This window comes from Talpa occidentalis, unplaced genomic scaffold, assembly GCF_014898055.3.
Source record: "Talpa occidentalis isolate TD23 unplaced genomic scaffold, MPIMG_talOcc4v2.1 talOcc4.4, whole genome shotgun sequence".
Lineage (NCBI taxonomy): Eukaryota > Metazoa > Chordata > Mammalia > Eulipotyphla > Talpidae > Talpa > Talpa occidentalis.
The window spans coordinates 134,634,924-134,661,076 of record NW_023604295.1 but is presented as its reverse complement, the minus strand read 5'-3'; the positions used below and the strand labels follow the sequence as shown (position 1 = coordinate 134,661,076).

The following is a 26,153-nucleotide window of genomic DNA, read 5'->3' as shown; positions in this document are numbered from 1 at the left end:
CCTGTACCCTGGATCTTGTATAAATAAATAAATAAATCTTAAAAAAAAAAAAAAAGAAAAGAAAAACCCTAGAAATCTAACTGTGGAACTGGAGCTACCTGAGGGGAGGCAGGAGGAAAGGGTCCAGTTGACTACGGTGGAGGATTATGGGACTTTGGCTGCCACCTGTTGGAAGAGGTGTGAACCTATAACTCCAAATTATATACAGTGTCATAAATCATTGTTTCCACAATAAAAATAATATAACTGAAGCAAAAAGATGAGTGTTGCCAGCTCTGCCCTCAGGTTGCAGCGACAGTGCCTGCTGCGTGTTCAGACTCAAGTCCATGCCATGGGGCCCTGTGCTGAAAATCATTTGCAGTGACTTCTGGCAGAGGGAGGGCAGTCAATAATGCATTAAACAAACCTAGAGCAAGGTATGTCTTCTAAATGATTTAACTTAAAAACAAACTTGAGAAGCAAAATTTCAGTGAAAGATGCTTTTATACATCAGTTGATAATTCTTCTCTCTCAGGCTGAACTATATGTCAGGACATTTGATCATGAATCTTTAATAAATGTCCTGTAATTCGTAGGCACAGAAATACTCACCCCTAAGGTGGTTAGATCTAGGAGCCTGGCCCAGTCCATCTAAAACCTGAGGCCCTTCTGGTAATAGCCATTCTGTATTGAAAAGATGAGCTCTACAAATTCCCTCTCACAGGTTTGGCCAAGTAACGAAGAACAGAAAAAGTCAGGGAGGAGTCTGTGTCATGCCTGGCTGGCTGCACTTTCTCCACAGCCACGCCATTCCTGCTGCCCACTGATGCCAGGGTCTTCCTGGGCAGGAAGGCAACCGGCACTGAGGGGCATGGGGAAGTCTGGGTACTAAGAAAGCTCTTCTCTCCCTCTGATAAAACATATGGTCTGAAACTAATTTATCACCCCTGGTACCTCTTCAGTTCTGTCATCTACAGAATTAGAATAACTTCTGCTTTTGGAAAGAGAATCATTCATTCAGCAGACAATTTGTTGAGCATCTAACATGTCAGGGACAACTTCAGAAACTAGATCAAGATAAGTGAGGCAGGCAGGGCAGTCAGGATGGGAGTGACATACAGATAGACATCAGCGGGAAAGAATAAAGAATTTACAAGTAAACACTTCATTTTTTACAAGCATGCAAGAGTAATCCATTGTAGAAAGGATGGTCTTTTCTGCAGATGGTGCTGAAACAACTGAATATCCATATTGCAAAAATATGAGTCCCAATCCTGTCCTCATGCCAGACACAAGGCCAGAGCAAGGCCACAGGCAATTTCTTGTGGTGATGGAAACATTCTAGATCTTGCTGATCATGGTAGCCACTTGGGTATACAAATTTGTCAAAACCCATTCAAATCTAAACCTACGGTAGGCACTTTTTACTGCTTGTGAATTAGAATACAGTAAAGCTGCTTTAAAAAAAAATAACTCTGATCACTACCTTGCTTAAATCTCTCTAGTGAATGTCAGATGAAATCCAAACCTGTTGCTCTGTCCTGCAAAGCCCTCAGGGATGTGGGTCTGTCTACTTCTCTTCCCCGTCTGTGTCTTCCCTCCCCTGCATCCTCAACCTGGTTGTTTGCTTTTGTTGTTCCTTCTTCTCCCTGAAATGCACTTATCCCAATCTAGTGAAGGCTGATTTCTAAAGAGCCCCCAGTTTGAGAGCCATCTCCTCAATGAAATTCCTCCATAACTGCCTACCTCATCATTCCAGCACATCATGGTGTGGTTTTCAAAACATGTATCATGACTTGGAAATATCATTTCCTGGGTATTATTTATTGCCTGCCTTTTCTGTGAGAATATAATCTCTACATAACAGCAACAATCTGCCTTGTCAGCTTTTCTCTCTCTTGGTCTTAGAACAGTATCTTCTTAATAGAAGATGGTCAGTAATTTATTCCTTGAGTGAATAAAAGGGGAAGAAATTCTGACACTGTAATGTAAGCAGTGCACTGAAGGTTGATAAGTAAAGGAACAGCAACATGTAATTTGTGTTGTAGAATGGTGATCGGGATTCTATCTGGACCTGGGGAAAGACTCAAGGCAGACAGGTCATGTGGGAGGCGACCACATCACTTCTGGCAGGGAAAAGATACGGAGGCCTAGCCGAGTCTTGCTCAGAGAAGTTAGACAGGATGGAACAATCCAAGCAATATTTAAGAGGTAGAATCCACGTAACATGTAGTTTCATGGATGTTCTGAAGGCACAAGAGCAGCATTGGAGTTGAGCATTATACCCAACCATGACTGCATAGATGGTGGTGTCTGCAAGTAAAATAAAGGATCTAGGAAATGAAGCATGTTCAGCAGATGACTTTGGTTTGGGGATGTTAATTTTGAGTAATTGCAGAATATCCTGGTCAGGATGGCCAGAGGACAGTTGGTAACACCAGTTGGCTGAAGTTCAGGAGAGAGTTAGGGCTGAAGATATGGTTTGGGTGTTGTTTTACTGAGATGGTTATAGTAAGAACTGCAGGGGAAAAGGGGTGCAGTGATGAGATACTGGGGGTTAGTTAACTTTTAAGGAGTAGGGGAGATATATCGGAACTAATAGGAATAATGAGAGCAGATAGCAGGAGCAGACTGAGGAAGACTTTTGAGAAAGACCAATTCATGCTGGCAACCACCACAGAGATTAAGTAAGAGAAAGACTGAAAACGGGAAGAAGGGTTGGTGACCAGAGCAAGAGTCATTTCAATCAAGAGCAAAAAAAATACAGATGTGGTAGCCTGGGGAGGAAATGGTAGGCATGGAATTTCCGATATGATCCGGGGTACTTCAGAAAAAGTGGGAATGTGGACACAGGGAATTGATGCTGGTGAGCCCTAGTAGGAGAAACGCAACTTTTCAGAGGAGGAGACATACCCCTGGGCCAAGGTGCTTGATTCAAGAGCTGAATGTTTCAAAGCAACTGTGGAAAGAGAACACCAAATCCACTTGCACTGATACACAGATTACCAGCTGTCCCCAAGGGCCTGGGCAGAGTTGGGAGTGCATATCCTTCATCCTAGCAGGTATGATGTGGTTTTAGGATTCTGTCCAGAGCTCTCCAGCCTCCTGGGGGTAGGAACCAGAATGACAGTGATGGGCTTCATGACTGTGTACTGGCAGAGTAACCGTGCAGAAGGACCAGGGTTGAGGACATTGGCGTTGTGGTCTATGTGATTAGGTCTTGATTAACACAGAAATAAAGCTTGCAGGTGGGATTGAGAAGGGAGATAGAAACTGAGAAAAATCAGTAATGGCTAGAAAGCCCATTGAGGGCAGTAAGAGATCCAGAAGCATGCAAGGGTGTGGATCAAAGTGGTTATTTAGAACTTCTAATACTTGGAGCTCTAGAATTTAGAATTTGGAGACATGAAAGTTCCAGGTTGTGGTAGTGCCATTAGTGGTTGAAACACAGGATAGAGGCCTGGGTGAAGGTTAGATCTATGGACATAGAACCACCACGACCCATAATGTCACCCTATATACCATGAGGTTCCCCTACCTCTGGGAGGCAGATTAAGATTGAAACCAGGGAATTGAGTAATCAGAAGTCATAGATAACAACTGCAATGAGCAGAAGAGCTAGGTAGAGTGCAACTCAAAAAGCAGGACAGTTTTGCACAAAAGGGGAAAGGCGTGTCTGGAAGGGATAATAGGGAGTTAGGAGAATGCTGGACTGGCTGTGGTGCAGCCCTTCTAAATGCCTGCAGGCACCACACTGCAGTCTCACATATAGACTGGAAGTCGTATTGATGGAAAAGGTTGAAGAACAGCCCAGGTAAATGATGAGGTCATCCACAACGAAGATGGGCAATGGGGTGGAAAGACACCTTTTCATCTGGCATGAAAAACAACCTAATCAGGTTTTGAATCCCCAAAGTAATGTGAGATCAACTTAACATAAGAGATGTAATTGTTTCTGCTAAGAGTGATATGCTTCACTTGCAAAAATTAAAAAATTATGTTGTCTATAATTTACAGCCTTCTAAATTATAAATACATTTTGTATGGTTTTATAAATTATGATTCCTGTGAAAAATCTCATGTCGCACTTAAAACATCTGAATTTAATGTTTTAAAGTTATGTAGGTTTGCATTTTGCTTGAGTTTCTAACATTTTATAAATGACACTACCATATGAATATTAATATTTACGTACCTGTGCTTTTCTGTTTTTTTTGTTTGTTTGTTTGTTTTTTTGTTTTCTTAACACAGGTTCTTAAGCAAGAACTATCTCTCTGGATCCATGACAGGTTTGACCCATGGCCTGCCTTGAACAGCGTATTGTCCGATAGAAGCTTCCATTGGCAAACCATCTCTGTTGCCTTACAGAGCAAGCAAAGAAGATGGATGGACTGAAGAGCCATCTGCCTGTGTGCTTTCTACCTTCTGTGCCCTTTTTAATCCTAGTATCCTCTCTAGCAACTGCTAAGAGTGTAACGAACAGCACTTTAAATAGCACGGACATGGCCCTGGGCTCTGCGCCCACAATCATTGCCAGAACTGACCATATCATAGTCAAGGAAGGGAACAGTGCCTTGATTAACTGTAGTGTTTATGGCATCCCTGACCCACAATTCAAGTGGTTTAATTCCATTGGCAAGCTGCTGAAAGAGGAGGAGGAAGAGGAACAAGGAGAAGGTAAGTAACTTTCAGCTTGTGTCAGATGTCATACAGTAACAACCTGGACCTTGGAGTCAGCCTCAGTGTTAGCTGTTTTTTTTTATTATTATTATTTATACAAGAGCCAGGGCACAGGAGGGTGAGAGGACTCACCAGAGACAGAGCAGGGAACAGAAGAGGAAGACTGATGAAATACACTGCTGAGGGGAGCAGCAGGCGAGACAGGACAGCTAGCCATGTGGGTTACTCCGAGGCCAGCGGGGATCGAACCGGCACTGCAGAGGCTGCGGACAGCCTCACAGTGCTGTGCTCAACTGCTTGCACCACAAGGGAGGCCCAAGTGTTAGCTGTTCTTACGCAAAATTCAATTCATAAGTTGAGTAAACCATTGAAAATTCAGATCATTTAAAGAGCTCCTTTTGTTTTCCAAAGGCAAGAGAGAAATACAGAACCTTAAGGATTCGAAGAAGTGATTGATTCATTCTGTCTCACTCTTTGACTCAAAAGACAAAGGGCAAACACTGAAGCCTTTTAAAAGGCCTCTTGAAGTTTTGTAATAGAATGCATACAGAATTTTATAGAGATGAATATGAAATGGATTCTCACTAAATGTTTGTTGTACCGGGGAGTTTTATTTTGTTTCATGGAGCTCGCTCCTATAAATAGTACAGTTGTTTTTATCAGTTTAATTCATTGGCTGTGGATTTAAAGACCACACTTCTTAAAAGAAGTGTCTGTGCAAGTTCTCAGCCATCAGCTACCAATCTCTCTGTGCTGAAATTTCCAGACTGTTGGCTGCAGCTGAGCCCAAGGAGGAAGGGGGATGCAAAAGCAAGAAGTAACATGTGGCAGAAGGGGGGAAATGCTAGGTTTTCAATGAATGAGTTTCTGGCCAAAAAGTGTGAATCACCTTATTAAACACCCACTGAGCTCACTTCACAAAAGACTCCAGTTAGAGTTAGGAATGATAGGGTACCATCAGTCAATACATTTCTTTCATTCATTCATTCATTCATTCATTCATTCATTCATTTATACAAGCACTGAGTATAGTCAGAAGCACGGGAGGGTGAGAGAATTCACCAGAGCCATAGCGGGGAGCAGAGCAGGCAGAAGGACCAAAATACACTGCTGAGGGGAGCAGCGGGCGGCAGGAGAGGTCTGCGCGCCATGTGGGACCCTCCTCCCGTGGCCTGGGAGCAGCCGGGGATCGAACCGGCGCTGCAGAGGCTGCAGGCAGCTTCGCAACCCAGCGCTCAACCGCTGCGCTACTGGGGAGGCCCTACATTTCTTTCTTTAAAAAAAAAAAAGATTTTATTTATGCATACAAGAGCTGGGGTACAGGCCAGAGATACAAGGGGTGAGAGCACTCACCAGGGAACAGAACAGGCAGACTGACTGAAATACACTGCTGAGGGGTGCAGCAGGCAAGTCAGGAGAGGTCTGCTGCACCATGTGGATTTCTCCCTGGCGGGCCGGTGATCAAACTAGTGCTGCAGAGGCCACGGATTGCTTCTTAGTGCAGTGCTTAACCCCTTGCGCCACCAGGGAGGCCCATCAGTCAGTACATTTCTTGTTTCAGATGTGAGAAGCAATTTCCTGAAAACCCAAGTCTGATTTGATGGATGTCAAGGAGCTCATGTACATTCCTAAGTATTTACCATATGATAAAGTAGGGGGTGTGGGCAAGGGTTAAAAAAGAACATCATTCTGACATAGCACCTTCCTCATTTCTGCCATCCTTCCATGCATATTGTCCTGCTCATTGCACAAGCCCTTTAACCAATGAACCATCCCTAGAAGAGTTTCTGCTCCAAAGAAACCTACATTTTTAATCTCTTTCCCTCCTTTAATCTTAATTGCTCTGGGAAAAAAACAAGAGGCGAATGCTTTATGTGTCACCCTAGGAGCTAAATGAGTGGAGTTTTCTTGCAATTGCATATCTCTGGTTCACAGGTGTGTTCCTAATGCTTAAGGCTGCTGGAAGCCTCCCTACCTGCGATGTGGGATCTCGCCTTTGTGTGCTGTCACTTGCATTGCCTTTGGTTAGCCAGGCAAGGGTGGGTAGCATAACAAATCTTTCCCCTTTGTCAAAAATAGTACATATCATGGATAGATGTTTGTATGTTCAATGTAGGAGAGTAAAAGTCATTCCCTAGAAGGTAAAATTAGGGGGCCACGGAAATTTTCGAATTAGAAGGGACATTAGAGACAGTCTTCCCCTGTCTAGTCCAAACCTCTCTTTTACTCATTGTTCCCAAGGTCCTGTTATTATTAAGTGGCTGTGGCTAGAACCCTTACTCATGATGGTGGAAAGATGAGAGAAGACCACCCCTAGCCCACAGCTGGTTTCCATTCCTACAGCTCCTTCCTCCCAGACTGCAAATCAGAAGGAAGTGACATCACACTTGTGAAGGGGGGCAGTAACTATGGTAACATCTTTACGCTCAGGTCCCTGTATTTCACCAGGTCTTTCTCCAGGGCTGGGCCACTGCGAGGACTACCAAGGTGACTGAATTGAAGGGAGGGAGGCCTCCTGTCCTGAACCTGCCTGTCACATAGCCCCTCATGCAAAGGTTATCACCAGGTATTAAGGAGGTGTGGCAGGGACACTGAGCCCCTGATTCTAAAGAGGAAGCAACGCATGGAAACAGCGTGTTGCTGGGGCATGAATTTCAAACATCTAGAATGTTGTCCTGAAGTAGTACTCTACTGCTTCAAAGGGATCATGTGATGTCTTATTTGACAAGGTTGTTTTAACTATTGACTGAGTCTTGGCAAGCCAACTCTGTGCTTTGCCTTCTTCACCTGTCTAGTAGAAGGGTGAACTAGATAGAAGTCACATTTGGCTGAGTTCTCTTGTTTTGTGGGTGCTCAGTTGGTCTGGAGTAGTGCCTGTCGTTAACACCTGAACCAATGGTAGCAAGTCAGAGAGGCCTTTGGCACAGAGAACTTCTCCATCAGAACTTGACACTCACCATGTTCGCAGCCAGCAGCCTGATAAATCAGCTGTTTTAAAATCCCATAAGATGCACTGTATATTTTTAAAAAGAACTCTTTATACTAGTACTTGATGTTCCAGCTCGGCTTTCGTAATTGCAATGTATAATAATAGTAACTTCAGAAGAAATGCAGGGTAATATAGAAAACACTACCTAACAACTAAGCAAAACATAGGGAACAGCAAAAATAAGCGACTCATCATAAAGCATTAGAATTTTAGTGCCAGAACTGAGAAGATCCCTAGTCATTAACTCTTCATTTCTGTTGGGAGAAAAGCCCCAAGTCTTAATAGAACCTAAGACTTAGATTTCAGTTTTCAGGCTGATAGGCTAGAAGTTTAAATGGAGCAGTGTTTCAGTTATAACTGAACAAAGAGGTGATTGAATATAGTATGAAAAAACGCTAATATCCTGAAACGTTACCTAGATACAGTAGGACTACTGTTAAAAGCAAACTGAAAAATTAGTGTAATTTCATACAGACAACCCCTACTGTTTAGTAAGCCCCTGTGCCAAGTTACTACATTATTTCTAATCCCTACAATAAGCACAGCGGTTAGGTATTATTAATCCTTATGCCTACAGGTGAGAATTCAGGTAAGTAGAGAGGATACTACACAACCAGAGGGGCCAAGCTGGTATTTCTCTGTGCCTCACCCACATCTGGTCACCTTTTAGCTCTTGGAGGCGATAATATTATAGATCATCTAACCCAGACCGAGTGAAGGAGAGACTAACTGGATGGAAGAGGCATTGGAACGCCCCCATAGCACAGACATGTCGGGGTGTGTGTAGCCACGTGTTACATGGCACAGACACCACAGATGTCTTCCAGAACATCTGGTGAGTTTATCTAGGACAATACCACCACCAGCTTTGTGATTTGCCTGGAAAGGGACAATTCCATTTCTTGTTTGTGCTGAAAAAGTGAAGTGACATTGCTTTTCTTCCCGCCAGCTCTGCTGGTCCTAGAAAGAACGAGGTTATTTCCTTCAGTGGCAGGAGCAGGCCTTGGTTTGCTTTGCTTCCCTGGCGCTTTTCACTTGAATGCTACAGGATCAGGAGAGGCTAATGTATAATCTATTTCTGGAGGGATTTTTTTTTTTTTTGGTAGCTCACCACCCAGATTACAGAAATAACTCAAATTCAAATAGCACAAGTAACCACAAATGGCCACAGAATATGCTGTTTTCCATTTTCCTTTTTTTGGAGGTGAGTAGAAATACGTAGTAGTTGCCAGAAAATATTATGGAAAAGCCCCACTTGTTCAGATACTAATTATCTAGGGTACTATTGCTGTGGCATTTTACTCTGACTTTAAACCATTTAAATACACATTAGCACCTTGATCAGAAGATAAATAATCAGCATGTCCCCTAAGTCAGCTGATGTAGACCTTTGTAAACATGCCGGACTTGTTAGCAATTATGCTTTAAATTCTAAAGTTAAGTTTTGGACTTTTCTGGGATTTGTTTTCCATATCGTGGTAGCATTCTGTCACCAAAACCATGAAGAATTATCTACAGAATGAACATGCGCAGAGTAAACTTAGCTGCACTGCAGAAAGTCACAATTATCACAACTAGTGCTCTAGGTTTGTGCACTTCATTTTCAATTTTGGGTTTCATTTATATGGCTCCATTGTTTTTATCTCTCTACTTTTCACAAAAATTTTTAATAGACCATGAAGTGCCTTTTAACTATGGTGCAGAGGATGACAACAAGCAATGACAACCAAGTATTCAGGTTGTCCTAATTCAGGTGTATCCTAATACAAAAAGGTGGGGGGTGGGGGATGAGTTGTAAATCATCCTTTGCCTCTAAGATGAAAGGCAAAGTAGTATGTCACCTATGCAAATATTATACCAAATCCCTCTTCTAGTACATTGTATTTTTTAGAAATTTAAAAAACCAATTCATCAAAAGGCTTCAGACAAAAATGTATGGAATTATGAATGTATTACTGGAAATTCATAAGAATCCCATGACAGTCTTTCTCTGAGCAAGTTTGTTAAATTTTCTGAGCTTCCGTTTTCCCATCTAGAAAATAAGAGATAACCCTTTCTTGTTACCTTTTTGACTACCCCGTTTATTACAAACTATCGTGTGCTATGTTACATGATCTGTATATTACCTGGAACATACCAAGCTGTCAGTAAATGGCAATGGCTCTTGGTAACATGGTTCCTTGTCATCACAATCATAAATTCCAAGTGCTTAAATCTGTTTTATTAATACAGTATGTCTCATAGTTTTTTACTGTCTTAATTATCTCAATGTTTTAAAAGACTTTTAATAATTACAAAGTATATACTTTTTCCTTATATATTATATGAAATTTCAAAATAATGTTGTTGCTCTGATGGCAGATGTGGACTATCTCCTCTGCCTGAGAACTCGCCCTTTTCCTTGTCTATACAGGGACCCAGTGATACCCAATGTCTATACAGGGACCCAGTTGTGCTCCATTTGGGATGTGAGCCTAGAATGCTCGTGAGAAAACCCTGCCAGATGCAACCTCTGGAGAAGAGGTTGTAGTTTGAAATACTAAGTGTATTGTGTACAGGATGAGGTTTGTGTTTGCCTAACCCACTGGTTCTCATCAGGGGCCTACTTTCCCTCACATGACCAGTGGGAAGGTCTGAAGACATTTTGCCATAGCTGGGGGGTGAGGTGGAGTAAGGGGAGGCAGGGGGGAGGTTATGTTGCTGGCATTGAGTGGGTGGAAGCCACTCAGGGGTTACTAAACATCCTAGAGTGCACAGGCCAGCCCGCTACAAAGATCTCCCTGATGCTCAGATTCAGTAATGTCAACGTTGAGAAGCCCTGTGTAACCCAAAACAGCAGCCCTCAGGTAGCTGAGGATCCACTCCACAGTGAACCTTCATGTCAGTTGTTTGAACCCATAACATGTTTTCCCATAAGAGTGGTTTAATGTATTATACTTTGGTTCATTTTCCAAATTGAGTCAAACTAGGGTGAACCTGATAACTAGCCACTCACAGTGTTTCTCAGTGAGTTGTGCTCCATTTGGGATGTGAGCCTAGAATGCTCATGAGAAGACCCTGCCAGATGCACCTCAGGTAAGGATGATAGCTGACATTCCCAAAGTGGAGGTTGGTTATATGAACCCAGCCAAGGGTACTTGTCTGAGAAGATCATCTTTGGCTACCCTCAGAAGAGATTATTTCTAACCCACAGGGAATTACATGCTTGGCCCTTTAAAAAAAATTTAAATTACCTGATCATATTTGCAGAGGGTCAGATGTTTCCTTGGCCAAGAAATGAAGAGACATTAGGTTCTTGGCAGATATTTAGTTATAACTCTTAAGCAGAGCAGAACTGTGACTCTGAACAGCACAGTCCTCGCACCCCCACCCTCCTGAGCTGAAAGCTGAGCTATGCCGGTATTATCCTGAGCCACCTTGGCTCCACATGATGGAGGAAATAGCTTGTTAGAGCTGCCCCAGTACTCTCTGAAGAGGACTCTTGGGAGAATTAGGGGGAGATGGGGGTATAAGAGCCCTTGCAACTTGTGATGTTTATACCCTGACTCTGCAGTGGCTTCAAGGATCTGTCGTCGATCACAGAAGCCCTGTAACAGGTGCAGCCACACAGGGCTAAATTTGTTTTCAATTACGTTTTGTAAAGAGGCATGGATCCTTGCTCTTCATGGCCTCTATTTCACATCTTGGAGAGTAAGCACCACATTTATAGACACAAACATGCATACATGTTGTTCTTATTGGAAGAGGGTCATTTAGGTGAATGTTATACTCGTTTGCATAAACATTGGAACTCTCACCACCTGAACATTCTTATTCAAGTCATTTTAAAGGAAAAAACCTACCCATTTTGAGCAGATTTAGCTCTCCTAGAAATGTATGGGTGTGTGATGCTTAAGAGCAAGACAGGATTGGGAACAGTTTTCCCTTTATACCACTCATTGGCGATGTAGACAGATCACAGGTCGGTTTCTTTACACATTCACACAAAGGCATCTCCAAAGAAAGAGAAATCCTTTTCTTCTAATAAGTAACTTGAGGGAAATTGGAAGAACTTACTGGCATTTAGATATAATGTTAATTTCTAAGGCTTAGTGATCTGAGCCTCAGAAGCTGGAAAGTAAAGATTTAGGATTTTAGGAGACATGGTATTGGGAGAAAATCTGTAATCACGGTATCTGTAGGTTGTGTGCTCACCTCCCTTAATGGTTGTGCAGGTCCAGAAGGTGGTGTTGCTGCTCATTTCTATGCAGCGATAAGGTGACTGGAAGATGTTGGTCTGAGCCACAGTTCTGATTTGAGTGCCATTGGGATATTGCACACAATCATTTGTGGGCTGGAGAACTTCTTGATGCTTCCAGGCTTAATAGTAGCCATACAACGCTGTTGATCCACTTTTTTCCTCGCTAGACCGTCTCCCTGGCACTGGCCTATGACAGTGACCTCACTGATATCCGCCTCTGCATGCCCAAGGTGAGCACAGTGGCTCCCAGTCAGCTGCCTCCCTCACCCCAGACCAAGTTTTCAGGCTGTTGGCAGAGGAGGAAAGGCTAGAACATATCCCTGGGAAGGAAAACTATTCAAAATGGACTTACTTTGCATTCACTTATTTTCTTACACTCATAGTCAATCTAGGTTTGCCTGATTTGAAGAATTCCAGTCTGAAAGTGGGTTGTAAGTTATATTCATTAAAAATTTTGATAGCTGCCTCCACATCAATCTTCCAAAGACTTTACCAACCGAACTCCAGTCAGCCTTGTCAGGGAGCATCCTTCCCGATCCCCGAGGAACATAATAAGTAATCAGTGACCATTTTCTCTGGCACTCTGAAAGGTAAAAAGTTACCTGAAGTCTCTTCTTTCTTTTTAATACTTTAACCTCTTTCAATTTAATTATAGTTCACTCACTAGTGGCTTGGTATGCTTGGACACTCATGCATTTGTTTTTTCTGTGACATCTTTTTTTTCCCCCTTTAGGTTATTTGTCTTGATTTACATAAGTTCTTTACAGTCTACAGTTCATACGCATATGTCAGAAATTCTAGAATTTTCTGTCTTTTGCTTTTTAGTGTGTATATTTTATAGTGCACACATTTTTAATTGGAGAGAAATATGATCTATCAATGTTTTCCCTCACAATTTTGTTTTCAAGATTCTTGAAATGCTTAAAGGATAGAAAATATTTCAAAATGCTCAAGGATACAAAAATGTTCTTATAGCCACTATAAATTTTATACTTACAGTTTTACATATAGATTTTCAGAGTTTGGGAATTTATTTTTGTGTATCACATAAAATAGAAATTTAACTTTTTCTTTCAGATAAACTGTAATTCCAATATTCTTTCCCCACTTACTTGAAATGACATCTTTTTTTTTTAAATTCCCATGTATTCCAGCATCTGCTTCTTATTTAATTAGGAATCAGCAAAGGCTTTCTTAGGGAGCACAGTGACATGTGAGGGTAGTGTCTACCTGAGCTAGAAATGTGCCAGGTAGGGAGGAGAGCTTTCAGGCCGAGAGGAAGCATGTGGGAAGATCCTGTGGCATCTTTAGGAAAGAAATCAAGGGTAAAATCCTAGAAAATGAGGTTCAAAAGAAGGAGGGGCTCCTGTTCTCCACAGGATAAACATAAAGCTCTTGAACATTCAGACCCTGCCTCCAGCTCCAGTCCTGTCCCCACGCTGACCCTGGTTGGCTTTTTGCATGGTTTGTCAGCTGCGGCAACGCACAGTAGCTCCCCTTTTTGCTCATATGCTTCCCCAACCCCCTCTGTCCATAAGGTTCCAAGTCTTGCTCCTATGCTTCCTCCAGCCTGAACCACCCCAGCCTGACCTGGCTCAGGGCTGCGGCGCTCTCAGAAGCCTGCCTCGCCGCTCGCCGCCATCCTCCCCCTTGGAGGCCCTGTGCCCATTCACATGTGCCCGTCCCTGTGCCATGTGATGCTGCAGGTGTTAGAGTCTCTGTCCCTCTTTAGACTGGGTGATTTTTGCAGTCAGTGATCTCATCTTATTCATCTTAGTATTCCACTTGTTTAGCACGGAATCCTGTACATGGACAATTTATTCAATGATATTTGTTCACTGAATGCATGAACAAGATTATTAAAAAAAAGATCACTGCCCTTCTGAAAACATCAGCTTTGTTTTCAGCATAGCACACACACCACAGCACAGCTGAACATAACATCTGGTAGCTTTTCTCTTTGCAAAGGAGAGATTGTCAACCACCATGTTATTCTAATACTTACTTGGAAGCTGTTCACATTAGAATTTTTTTTCATTTTTTAAATTGAAGTAACATTTTTTTATAACTATGTTTCTGGTGTGCATCATTAAAAGCTCATTGTGTGTATATACTACATTAAGCTCACCACTGAAAGTCCAATTACTCTTCACCGTATAATTGACCCCTTTTACCCAGCCTACCCAAGACCCTACCCCTTCCCTTTGGTAGTCAGTAATTGGTCTAAAAGCGTTTTTTGTTTTGTTTTGTTTTCTTTTATTTAGTTCATCTGTTTGCTTTGAGTGATATCATACCGTGTTTGTCTTTCTCCATCTCACTTATTTCACTAAGCATAATGTCCCCTAGATTCATCTTTGTTGCAAATGGCAAAATTTCATCTTTTTTAAATAACTAAGTCGTATTCCATTGTGTTCATCCTATCTTTACCAAGTCCACTGTCAGTGGGTACTTAGGTTGTTTCTAGCTCTTGGCTATTGTAAATAATGCTATAGTGAACATGGGGGCACATACAGCTCTTGAGTTAGTGTTTTATCATATTTGGGGGGTAAATATCCAGAAGTGGGGTAACTGGCTCATAACAGGTGTGATTCTTGGGCTGAAGTTTCTTGGGGAAGGATGACAGATCTCAGGACTATAACAAAGTGGAGCCTACAGTTGTCAGTATTTAAGCCCAAAGCCTTCAGGTGTGTTTCCACCTTATAGGGCCAAGGAGGGAAGAGGAGGTGGAGAAGGACATTCCAAGGTTGGGGGGACACTAGGGGAGAGGATGCAGTCTTAGCAAGGCATAGGATATGAATAAGCGAATGGTCATCAAGAGTGTGAGGGACTGTTTTACACGTCATCTTTCCTCTTATATTCAGAAAGTAATGGTTAATTATCTGCCTTTTTTCGTTCCCAAATCACTGCATGTTGAATTGACTTGGCACCAGCTGCTGACATTTTAGATTTTTATTTGTGCTGAACTAAAGCAGCTTAATGAAAATTCAACACATAATTCTGACATTCCCACTCCTGGTACAAAATACATGGGAGCAGAAGTGTGTGTCTCCGCTTCATGTGTGACACTGGAGGTTTCCTGTGATGGTCTTTGAAGGTATTTTTATATACCTTTAATACAATATTTTTGTTCCTTTAACTTTCTGACAGCTAAAGTGGGGACCCTACCAAATGAGTCTAGGGGCAAGGTATTTATAGACGGGTGAATGGTGACATGCAGCTCAGAAAATGTTCTCAGGTTGGTCCCAGTTGGGCAGCAGGTACCGTATGGAGAATACTCACGAGCTTGGGCCTTACGCAGATGGGGAAGGACCAATTCTGAAGTAGAATCTGTGCCATCTTTATGGTTTTTCAAGTCTGCATGTTGTGGTAGAACATGCACTAAATTTTATTTTTCCCTGATCAAAGGTCAAGCTGAGACTGAGAGGAAATAAAAGCTTGATTCCTGGGGAGGAATGAATATATATATCATCCTTTTAAAAACAAGAGATATGGATGTACAATCACCCTTGCCATTTGAATCTTAGCTCTTCTGACATTCTCTATGTGTGTTTGTGTGTGTGTGTGTTAGCTTAGCTTAGCTTCCAAAGACTTGCTTTATGATTTTGTAGTAGAATGTTTAATCCAGGTCATATCTTACATCATACCAGAGAAAAAACCCAAATGCCATTAATCTTACCTTAATGCATAAAATAAATATGATGTTTGTTTCAAGAAGAATCTAGGAAAGGACTGGGGAAAAAAGATGTCTTGCTGTCCTGGTCATAGACCAGAAACAGGAAATTGCTGACAACTGAGATGTGGCCTTAGTCATTTAACTTGGATATTGCAGCTCATGTTATAAGTGAAAACTCATCTGCTTTAGGATCATCATCTACAGATTCCTATTTGTCATGTTTGTAGTTAAGCAAACATAGTCACTTTGCAGATACTTGGTGAGCTTCAGACTTCTTCAGTTAAAAGAACACACTAGGTAATTATTGGGTAAAGTATACAAAACAATGTTAGTCTGAGGAACCACTGCCCTGGGCTAAGAAGCACAACATGCTCCTAAGTTCTCATTTATCTGCAGCACACGTTACATGTATCCCCCAAGCGAACCACAAATGTCACCTGATTAGATGGTGTCTGATTCCAGACTCTGCCCCTTTTGACAGTATAGGGTCTTACTCTGAAATGTCTTAAGTTATCTGAATTGAATTGTTTGGGTCCAGGATATCTGTATATCTCAACAGAAAATTTCAGGTATTCCTGAAAATAACCGTAATATTCAAGTTCAGAAACATTTTTAAATAGTCAATAAAGCATTGATATGTTGTAAAGGTATTTCATATTTCTCTAACTATTATAGGAGTGAGGAGAAAGCTGTTTATATCATCGGATGCCTGCCTTCTTAGTTTAGTTCTCCTTTTCTTTATACCCAGGTTCAGACTACTCTGTCCTGTATTTATAGATAATTCCTCACAAAAGGAGTGGCAGTGGGGGATTAGGAGGTGAACAAATTGATCCTAACCATTTCTCAGACAGATAAGCTCACTTTCTCACCCTCTTCCATTCTATTTCCTGCTATATTTTCCAAGATAAGAAGGAGGGTAAATATAATCACAGACTATAAGTCTTAAGAACCTAGTACCGGGCCTCCCTGGTGGCACAGCGGTTGAGCGCTGGGTTGCGAAGCTGCCCGCAGCCTCTGCAGCACCGGTTTAATCCCCAGCCGCTGGGCGAGGGTCCCCACATGGCACGCAGACCTCTCCTGCCGCCCACTGCTCCCCTCAGCAGTGTACTTCGGTCCTTCTGCCTGTTTTGCTCCCCGCTCTGGCTCTGGTGAATTCTCTCACCCTCCCGCGCTTCTGACTGTACCCAGTGCTTGTCTAAATAAATAAAATAAATCTTTAAAAAAAAAAAAACCTAGTACTATAGATAGATAGATAGATATAGATAGATAGATATGCTTTCAACTAGAATTTTTTTCCCTTTGCCTGCTATAGTCCACTTTTATGCAGCACCTAAATTTTAAAAAAAGTAAATTGATAATTTCCCTTGCCTCACATCATTATGTCTTCAAATAAATCTGCAGCTGAAGTATCAAAATTCATGTCCAGGAGGTAAAAGGGGTGGAAGGCTTGCCCCTATCCCATTTGAATAAGAGAACATTTCACACACCTGTGGTAGGCTTGTCCATTCATACACATTCACAAGAGACTGAAAACTCACTAGATTTTTTCCAAACCAGTGTTTTCAGCTCTTTGGGAAAAGACACTGACTGAATTGTTAGACAAAGGTTACTTAGGGACACCAGGAACCTCTCTTCACAGATGTTCTTTCAGAAGGCCAAATAATGTGACAGCGTACAAGAGGCATCCTGCCAGACTCGCCATGGCAGCAAGGAGGAACTACAGCCCTGAGAAGGCACCTCACTACTCCATCTAGTTTCCTTAGGAACCTTCCTCGGAGCAGAGGACTCTGGAATAAAGAAGGGCCATCTGTTGCCTCATTCCACTGTCCACTGAGATCCTGTTCACTTATGTGCCCAGATTTTTTAAGATGGTGCTTGTTGCTCAGGGAAGTACCAGACTTTTAATTTTAATTAAGTCACTGCCAGAAAGGGGCAGCAGGGAAAACAATGCAAGAATAGTTACTTAAAAGGGAACGAATGACATGCTGCATTGCCCCAGCTCTCAGAAGAGGTTTCTCTACTTGGCTTAGGGAACTGGAGTGCTTTGATGGAAAAATATCCCTACACTCCCTGGAGGCCTGCACCTTCCTTCCCCTTCAAAAGTCTAGGAGGTAGTAGGATTTCAGAAGAGCTTGGATCCAAGACCTGGAAGTCAAACCTGGTCTGTTTCCCAGGGACCCTCTGACCTGTGAGTAGACAGGCAAATGAAAAAATCCAATCAGGGGCCTCCCCAGTGGCAGCGCGGGTTGAGCGCCGCACTGTGAAGCTGTCCGCTGCCTCTGCAGCTTGGGTTCAATTCCCAGCCAGCCAGGGAGCTACTCACATGGTGCAGCAGACCTCTCCTGTCTCGCCCACTGCTCCCCTCAGCAGTGTACTTTGGTCTGTCTGCCTGTTCTGCTCCCTGCTCTGTCTCTGGTGAATCCTCTCACCCTCCTGCGCCTCTGGCCTGGACCCCAGCTCTTGTGTAAATAAATCTTTAAAAAAGAAATCCAGAGATTTACCAGTTTCAGAACCTCATTCCCAGGGCACTGCTAAGTCCCACCATGCTCCAGGTTCTAAAGGGAGGGAAGGGCTGAATTTCTCAGCATGCATTCCCATCCTGTGATCCTTATTTCCTACTTGGTGCATTTTGCTACTAATCTGCAAGGCTAAAGCAAAGTGATATCTATTCAAACTGAGCCTCAGAATCTTCACGTTGCTTGCTGGTAACTTCAGTATGGGTAGTTCATTGTAGATTCTCAAAACTAGTGCATAAATTATGTTTTCATTAACAGAGCATACAAGCATAACTTCAATCACAAATATGAGAAGCCCAAGTAAACAATTATAATTTGATTTACTACAGATTTTGTGTTGATCCTAAAATAGCTTATATCAGCTTCCCTGGAAACACAGGTACCACAGAGTCATGCTCAAGGACAGATTAGGAAGTCATGTTGCAGTTAAGGAATTCTTTAGTAAGAACACAGTAGTTTCCAGATGACTGTTATTCACTGGGATGTGCAATTATTCCAGAGGGTTTGGTGGCTGAAAATACAACCTCGCGAGCTTAAGCTCATCTTCTGTCTCTGCTACTTGGAACTGGTGACCATGGGGAGGTAGTTTAATCTGTGCCTCAGTTTCCTCACTCTGTAAAATGGGGCAGGTATTATTACCCACCTCAGGGTAGTGAAGACTCACTGAGTTAACGCGCGTCACTGGCATGTAGCAAGCACACTGAGGACGTGTTCTCAGTCTCAGCAGCAGCAGCAGCCCAGTTTGTAGTGTAGTGCTTGAATTCTCTCCTCTCCTGTCCCACAGGAAAATGGCAGATGCATGCCAGCGGCCTCCTGAACATTACCACAGTGTCTTTCTCAGACCGAGGTAAATACACGTGCGTGGCTTCTAACGCCTATGGCAGCGTGAACAACACGGTGACCCTGCGCGTCATCTTCACCTCGGGAGACATGGGCGTCTACTACATGGTGGTCTGCCTCGTGGCCTTCACCGTGGTCATGGTCCTCAACATCACACGCCTGTGCATGATGAGCAGCCACCTGAAGAAGACTGAGAAAGCCATCAACGAGTTCTTTAGGACAGAAGGCGCCGAGAAGCTGCAAAAGGCCTTTGAGATCGCCAAGCGCATCCCCATCATCACCTCAGCCAAAACTCTAGAGCTTGCCAAAGTCACTCAGTTCAAAACCATGGAGTTTGCCCGCTATATCGAAGAGCTTGCCCGGAGCGTGCCGCTGCCGCCCCTCATTATGAACTGTAGGACCATCATGGAGGAGATCATGGAGGTGGTGGGGCTGGAGGAGCAGGGCCAGAACTTTGTGCGGCACACGCCGGAAGGCCAGGAGGCCACCGACCGGGACGAGGTTTACACCATCCCCAATTCCCTGCAGCGCAGTGACTCCCCCACCGCTGACTCCGACACCTCGTCGCTGCACGAACAGCCGCAACAGATTGCCATCAAGGTGTCCGTTCACCCCCAGGCCAAAAAGGAGAACGTGGACGACCAGGCGGCTGTTCAACCTGAAGTCAAAGATGGAGAGGACACAGAACCCTCTGCTGAGCAGTCCCACGACTCTGGGGAGCCCTCCACCGACGTGACATCCACCGAGCTGACGTCTGAAGAGCCCACACCGGTGGAGGGGTCAGCGAGAGACCTGCCGCCCACCCCCCTGGAAACTCCAGACCCGGCGGTGGCCCCGGACAAAAACACCTGCATTACTTATGAAAGCCATGTCTAATATCGACTCCGAAAAGCTATGCATATCAAGAAAATCAGGGGCTGCTCCTTGTAGTACCGATGTAGTCCGCACTTGCCGCTAAGCCTTACCAGGAGACGCTCATCCCTTAGGCTGGAGTGATGCCATCCTAAGAGGGGAAACACCGCCTGCAGTGTATGTGACTGGAAGGTTCCCAGTAGAGAAGGAGGCAGCAACAGCAGGGTGCAGAATCGATAAGAAAGGACAGAAGGTGTCTGTCCAGGTGATACGAATTTTAGAGGCTATTCTCTGCCAAATACCTTAATTGGTGATGCCCTTTTGGCAAAGAATACACCACTGTAAGACATTCTGAGCCCACGAGCCCTGTCCAATGCACACTGCATTGCTTTTCCTTTTAACAATTATAGGTCCACTGAAATAGCAAATGCACGTACATGGGTTTATTGCACTTTCTTCTCACTTTTTATTACTTGTCACTGTTCTTTTACAATGGAGTATGTTTGAATTAATACTAATTGCTCTTTCTGGTTTAGTCCTCTTTGCTACTTTGTCCTTATTTTCCCCTAGAACATTTACCTCTCAGGCTTTGGTATCAGCCACCCATACCATGGCTGACATCTACAAGTCATTTGTGATGTTCCAGAGTAGTTAATAGACTCATTATTTTTTCACTTCCCAAACCTACTTTCCTACACTGCTTTTGTTGTTTCCAATAAAGCTGCTATTGTGAAATTGAGAAAAATTTTGCCCAGGAATAGCACTTTAATAGCCAAATAAAAATGTGTTTACCTGTCTGATTCTGGGAACCTTTTGGTGAGCTCAGCCAAGGTATGGAGGGAGATTGTAAAAGGCTGAATAAGCCCTTCCCTATGAAAACTTGTTTACGTTTGAGTAACATCACCCTCCAAAGAATGTTGCTCTATCTGGAAAACCATAGCTTCCAAAGAAAGAAGCATCTGATGAATTCTTACAGGTAGAATATTATTATCCCAGAGGGTTTGCAGGGACCATAAGCCTTCAAGTGATTCACGCACTTGATTTGGGGCAGCAAATATGAAGATCTGTGAAGTCACGTAACCAGGTCCTCTTTTGTATACTGCATAGCCAACTTGTAAGTCATAGGAGAGAATGAAAAGTTAGAATAATGGCAAGGGGAGCTGTACTGCCAAATTCCATGCCAAAATCACTGAATTATTGTTTAGTCCCACAAAAAAAGGCAGTTAATGCACTGCAGAATAATGTTATAGAAAGAAGATAAAACTAGTCGTCCAAAGCCCAGCACCTTACCTTACTGTGCCAATAGCCAGCTGCCTGGTTGGGGCACATCTGGGTCTCAGTTTCCTTATCTGTCATGGGGAGCAGACTAGATGAGTCTCACTCTCTCATGAAACCAAACCTATATTATCACCCCAGCTCTTCTCAGTCACTCTAAAGATTTTCACTGTCACCTCTGGGTTCACCTGGCATGTGTATGCTATGTCACTGACCCAAATAAAGAGGATTCATTTTGAAAAATCATAGCATTTTAAGTTATGGTTCTTCTCCCCCAGTACATCATTAGGATCATTTCTACATTTTAGATTTCATTGTGGTGAGAGAGTGTATTGTTTTCTTTGTACTTATGAGCAGGGGAGACAGTAGCCTGAAGTAGTTACAAGGGTCATGGCCATATCACATGAGGTGGTCATCACATGGGAGGTTACCTGGGCCATGTCGTTGATGAGACAGCTGACCTAGATATTTAGTCCTCACTCTGTCACTGTCTGGACAAGTCACCTTGAACAACTCCCACCCAAGTTGAATCTTTTTCACCTGCAAAATATCAGAATTTTACTTGGTGGATCACAAGATCCTTTCTAGATCCAGTATGTATAGTTTTATGGAAAGTTTGTAATCTCCCATGACGGCCCCATTGCATGAGATAAGCAATATTGGAAGCAAACATGGGCACATGAAATTAGAAGCTTAGCTGTCCAAACTTGACAGCAATGCATATGACTCCATTGCTGAGGGCTATGGCTTCACTTTAGGGGTGGCTTTGTTTCTAGATAGCTGGGATGGAGAGCATCCTGATAAGAGCTGGAGTTTGATTAGTCATCTCTTGTACAGGCACACCTCATTCAGTTCCAGACTACCACTCAAAAGAAAAATTCACAATAAAGCTGATCACAGAAATATTCAGTTTCCTGGTGCATTAAAAAGTATGTTTTCATAATTGAGGTCTGCTTTAAATGTGCTGTAGCATCATGTCTAAAAACTAAAGACCTTAACTTAAAAATATTGCTTAAAAATGTGACAGACATGAGTGAGGGTATAATATTGGGAAGATGGCATCAATAGATGCTGGAGGAAGGGGTGCCACAAACCTTCATTTAAAAAAAAATGCCATTATCTGTGAAGCACAATAGAGCTGTGCTTGTATAAGAATGAACTGCCAGCATCTAGTTAGAGGTGTCTTGGGTGGCCACATAAAGAAATTAATAGTGAGCAATCAAGAGAAACCGTGACTCCTATTTGGGTCTCTGGATTAGGATTTCTGTATTTGAGTTGCAGAAAAGTTTTATCTCCAACTCTTAGATTGTAAACATTTTCCACTTGTCACAGGGGTCAACAAATTCTTACCATGGGTTTATATATCTAAAGCAACAAATGAGATGTAAGTTTATTTTGTGATAGTGTGGAGTTTTCCCCATTCTGTTCAGTTCTTCTACTCGCACCCATGTACAGAACTACAGGAGAAGACATCTATCTAGACACGGATTAGGAATTAAAGTTTAAGATGGCAGGTTTTTTTTAAGAAGCAGAAGCAGAAATGTGTGACCAAAGAGTGTTTCTGGATTGGTTTTGACTTCTTTAGACTATAGTGGGGAGGGATTATATAGATTTTCAAAACGTTTTCCCTAATGAAGGCATCAAAAAACTCCTGATATTATAATACCCAACCCAAAAGGTTGACTTAAAATAGGGTTCTCCTTCAAAATTCTATATTCTTCTTATCCCTCCTACTGCTTCTTTACTAACTATGAGAGGTTCTCCTGCTAGAATAGAAAATGCAAAAGACCTTGTGACTTTCAGCTGATTTTTCAAAGGTGAACTATTCAGCTTCATAGAAATTCATAGGCATGTGGCTGAACGTGTGTGTGCATGCACACACATCAGACTCATTTGGACAGTTTTAAAAGCTTAACACTAAATCCCAAGCCTTGTCCTTTGGGGTTTATATAGTCACACTCAAAATCGAAACACTTTCTGGTTTCTGAGTTATCTGGTCATACCTCTAGCAAATTGTTTTTCTTGAAATTATGAAAATGATTTAGTTATCCATGTGTACATATTTAAGTCACTTAGATGATCTGTAAACTTGGATGGTATTTATTCTAAAAGGAAAAAACAATTTTATACTAAAAAGCTATGTAATTTATAACAGTTTTGTTTTATATATTATATTTTCATATCTTTAGGGCACATCTATTCTCATCTTTTTGTAGATCATACTTGGCAAAAAGAAATACTAATACTTGACTAAAATATCTAGGAACCAAATGTGATATATAATGTATAGAATTTGCTCTAGAAATACCCGAATGTTCTCACCCATCCCAGCCATTGTTGTGCTGTGTCCTCTCATCCAGAATGACATGTCTCAGATGCTTATGAGATGTCCTTTTCTCGAAACTAAGCTGAAATGACCTGACATCCCACACCATGAGTTCTGGAATCCCCTTCTTTACATATATTTTTTATTATTTGTTTCATTTTTAATTGTAGATGTTCGTGTTGTTTAGTCATCACTTTGAAGGGCAAATGTGAGATAAAGTAACTTGATAGAATGACAGAACAGAACTACACTATGTAAATTATCTAATGGACTGATATGTTTTAAATGTAATGTTTGGCTTGTTATTTATTGGGGGGCTAGGATTTGCTCAGGTCTGTAGCACATGAAGAGAATGTAAGGCACAGAATATTTGCATGTTTTGAAAAGTCGCTCTCTAATTACAGAGAAAATGTAGCCAGCACAAATCAGCTGAACTACAGAAACACACATCCCAGCCACTGGAGGAACTGTATCAGAAAGGCAGGTCAGACACCTTTTCTTCACAAATTGAAATGCAGTATTGTGGCAGTGCTAAAACTCTTAAGATGACAGCACCTATGGTTCTGTCACAGATTTCCTCACAGTGTTTCCTTTGGAGCATTTAACTCACCTTCCAGACACTGTTTCATACTCTGCACCTTTCAATTTCTACCCTATATCTATCTCCACATGCCCATTGGCAGTCCCTAAAGATGATAACCCCTGTTTCTGTTCTTGCTTTTGAACTAACTTGCTGGTACTCTTTAAACATCTACCTAATTTCTTGTATATTTACACACATATTTTAAGCACCAATTATCTTCCAGATAATTTTTACATTCACCTATTCATTTAAAACTCCTTCAGTAGGTAGTAAGTTCACTTTCTTTCTCTTTCCTAATGACTTTTTTTTGTTTTTTTACAGTGATTAATCAGGTTTGGATTAAGCAAATCAGTAGTGGGCAAAAAATAAGACTGAATTACTTAATATGTTTTCCAACAAACCAAGTGTTTGTCTGTTCTACAAGAAAATATCATATGGTGATAATGATATGTAAGAACTTTTTCAGACATGTCATTTTAAAGGAGCTAATGATAGAGAATGTAAAAATAGAAAGCAAATAGTTCTAAGAATATTCCAGCATAAATTATTTTTATTTAACCAGTAATAAAAAACTGCAAATGTATCTCTCAGACACCACAGAGCTGCTTACAGTGAGTTAGGATCAAAGAAGCTGCTTGTACTTATGTTTGGTTCGCTGTATCCCTAGCTCTGGATGTCCTTTGTTAAAATCGGAAAATACTACAGAAAATAAAGTATCTGGGTACAAATGGCAGGCTGGTGATTTTGTGAACTATAATTGTTCACTTTTTAAAATTTGAAGATGTAAACATGACTATCTTTAAGTTAATGTTGTAGCAAAAAGCAAAAGAAAACATGTGATCCATCCTGTATTCCAAATGTTGCTTTAATAAAGAGTGTACGGAACGTTTATCATGACCCACCTGCAGAGTATGTCACTGTGAACTGATTTACTCCTTCCAATTCTTAATCCTACTTTTTTGCATCTGCAGCATATCTTTGGGATGGGGGGAAGGGAAATAATTCTTATGTAAAACTACAAAATTTATCCCAATACTGATATTTACCTTTGTCCTCACAAACTTTACAACAGCTTATTTTTATCTATATCAAATAATTTTTAAAATATAGCATCAAGCTTACAGAAGAGGAAAACAAAGACCAAGAAATACACACCCCCAGAACATTCCAGAGGGAGAAGCCTTAAGTAATAGATCTGCCATGAAATGCCTAGACAGCACCAAATTTAGACCAAATCCAAGAAATGGCTATGTAATTCCTTTGACCATCAGTCAAGTTTGGAAACTGAAATCTCACAGAAAATGAGATGTGAGGCATGTAAGTGAAACCAGGCTACTTCCAAATGGGAGAGTAAGATGAATGATGCTTGCAGAAAGGGTTTTACTGGAGCCCACAAACAAAATACTGTGTTTCCTAGCCTATAGCTAATCTTCATTGGTCTTCTGAAGCAAAAGGGGTATTAAAGAGAATTATATTGGCTTTAAGGGAAAAGTTAATGATTGTGTCATCTGAAAGAGCAAATAGGAAAGTTCTGTCCCAACAAGGTAATTTTGACTTGTACATAGTTTCAGATCCAGAACACACAGTTGCTAATTTTTTTGCAAATTTTGGAATGCTGTATTCGCATGGACTTTAATCAGAGGAGTTAGGTAAAGTTTATACTAGTCTGAGTGATTTTCAAAGAAGCATCCAGTCACAGATTTGGAAAATAAATGTGAGATTATCTGACATATGTGTCTTTTCTACAATGTCCCTGACAAGTAGTAGTTCAGCTTTGCTTGAAAATCTTTAAGAAATGGTAGGCTCATTTTCACAGGCAGTAGCATATTTGCTTATTGATAGTTCTGAGTACTGAGTCAAAAATCTTAAAAGTAGTACACCCTGGTCCTTGTTGAGCAATCTGTAGCTAAAAGCATGAGTTAGTTCTGCAGTGATAAGCTGTTTTTATTGTCAATGCAAAGCTAAAATTATAAAAGTATTCATACAAAAGAGGATTATTTTAAAATTTGGAAAATGCTAAGCCAAATAAGTCAGAAGCAGAAAGAGGAATACCAGATGGTTTCACTTAAATGTGGAATATGTAGAAACAAAACAAAGGGTCAGTCAAAACCAAACCAATAACAAACCTTGGAAATCTGTCTGTGGAATTAAGGATATCTGAGTGGGAGAGCAAAGTGTCAATGGGGGCCAGTCTACTATG

The 26,153-nt window shown here is 41.8% G+C and overlaps 1 protein-coding gene across 6 annotated transcripts in view; it reads left to right on the top strand.

Moving 5' to 3' along the window:
- Positions 1 to 25,279, top strand: part of MFAP3L (microfibril associated protein 3 like) — a 42,026-nt gene extending 16,747 nt beyond the window's left edge. For 4 of the 6 annotated variants that reach the window (XM_037526437.2, XM_037526434.2, XM_037526435.2 and 1 more), the window contains exons 2-3: positions 4,231 to 4,656; positions 18,862 to 25,278. In XM_037526437.2, coding sequence (XP_037382334.1) covers positions 4,362 to 4,656; positions 18,862 to 19,793 — 1,227 coding nt within the window. In that variant the 5' untranslated portion in view covers positions 4,231 to 4,361 and the 3' untranslated portion in view covers positions 19,794 to 25,278. Of the gene's footprint in view, positions 1 to 3,391; positions 3,794 to 4,230; positions 4,657 to 6,741; positions 7,147 to 18,861 lie in introns of those variants that run through there. The other 2 variants (XM_037526433.2, XM_037526439.2) reach the window with 2 other exon arrangements.
- The last annotated feature ends 874 nt before the right edge of the window (positions 25,280 to 26,153 follow it).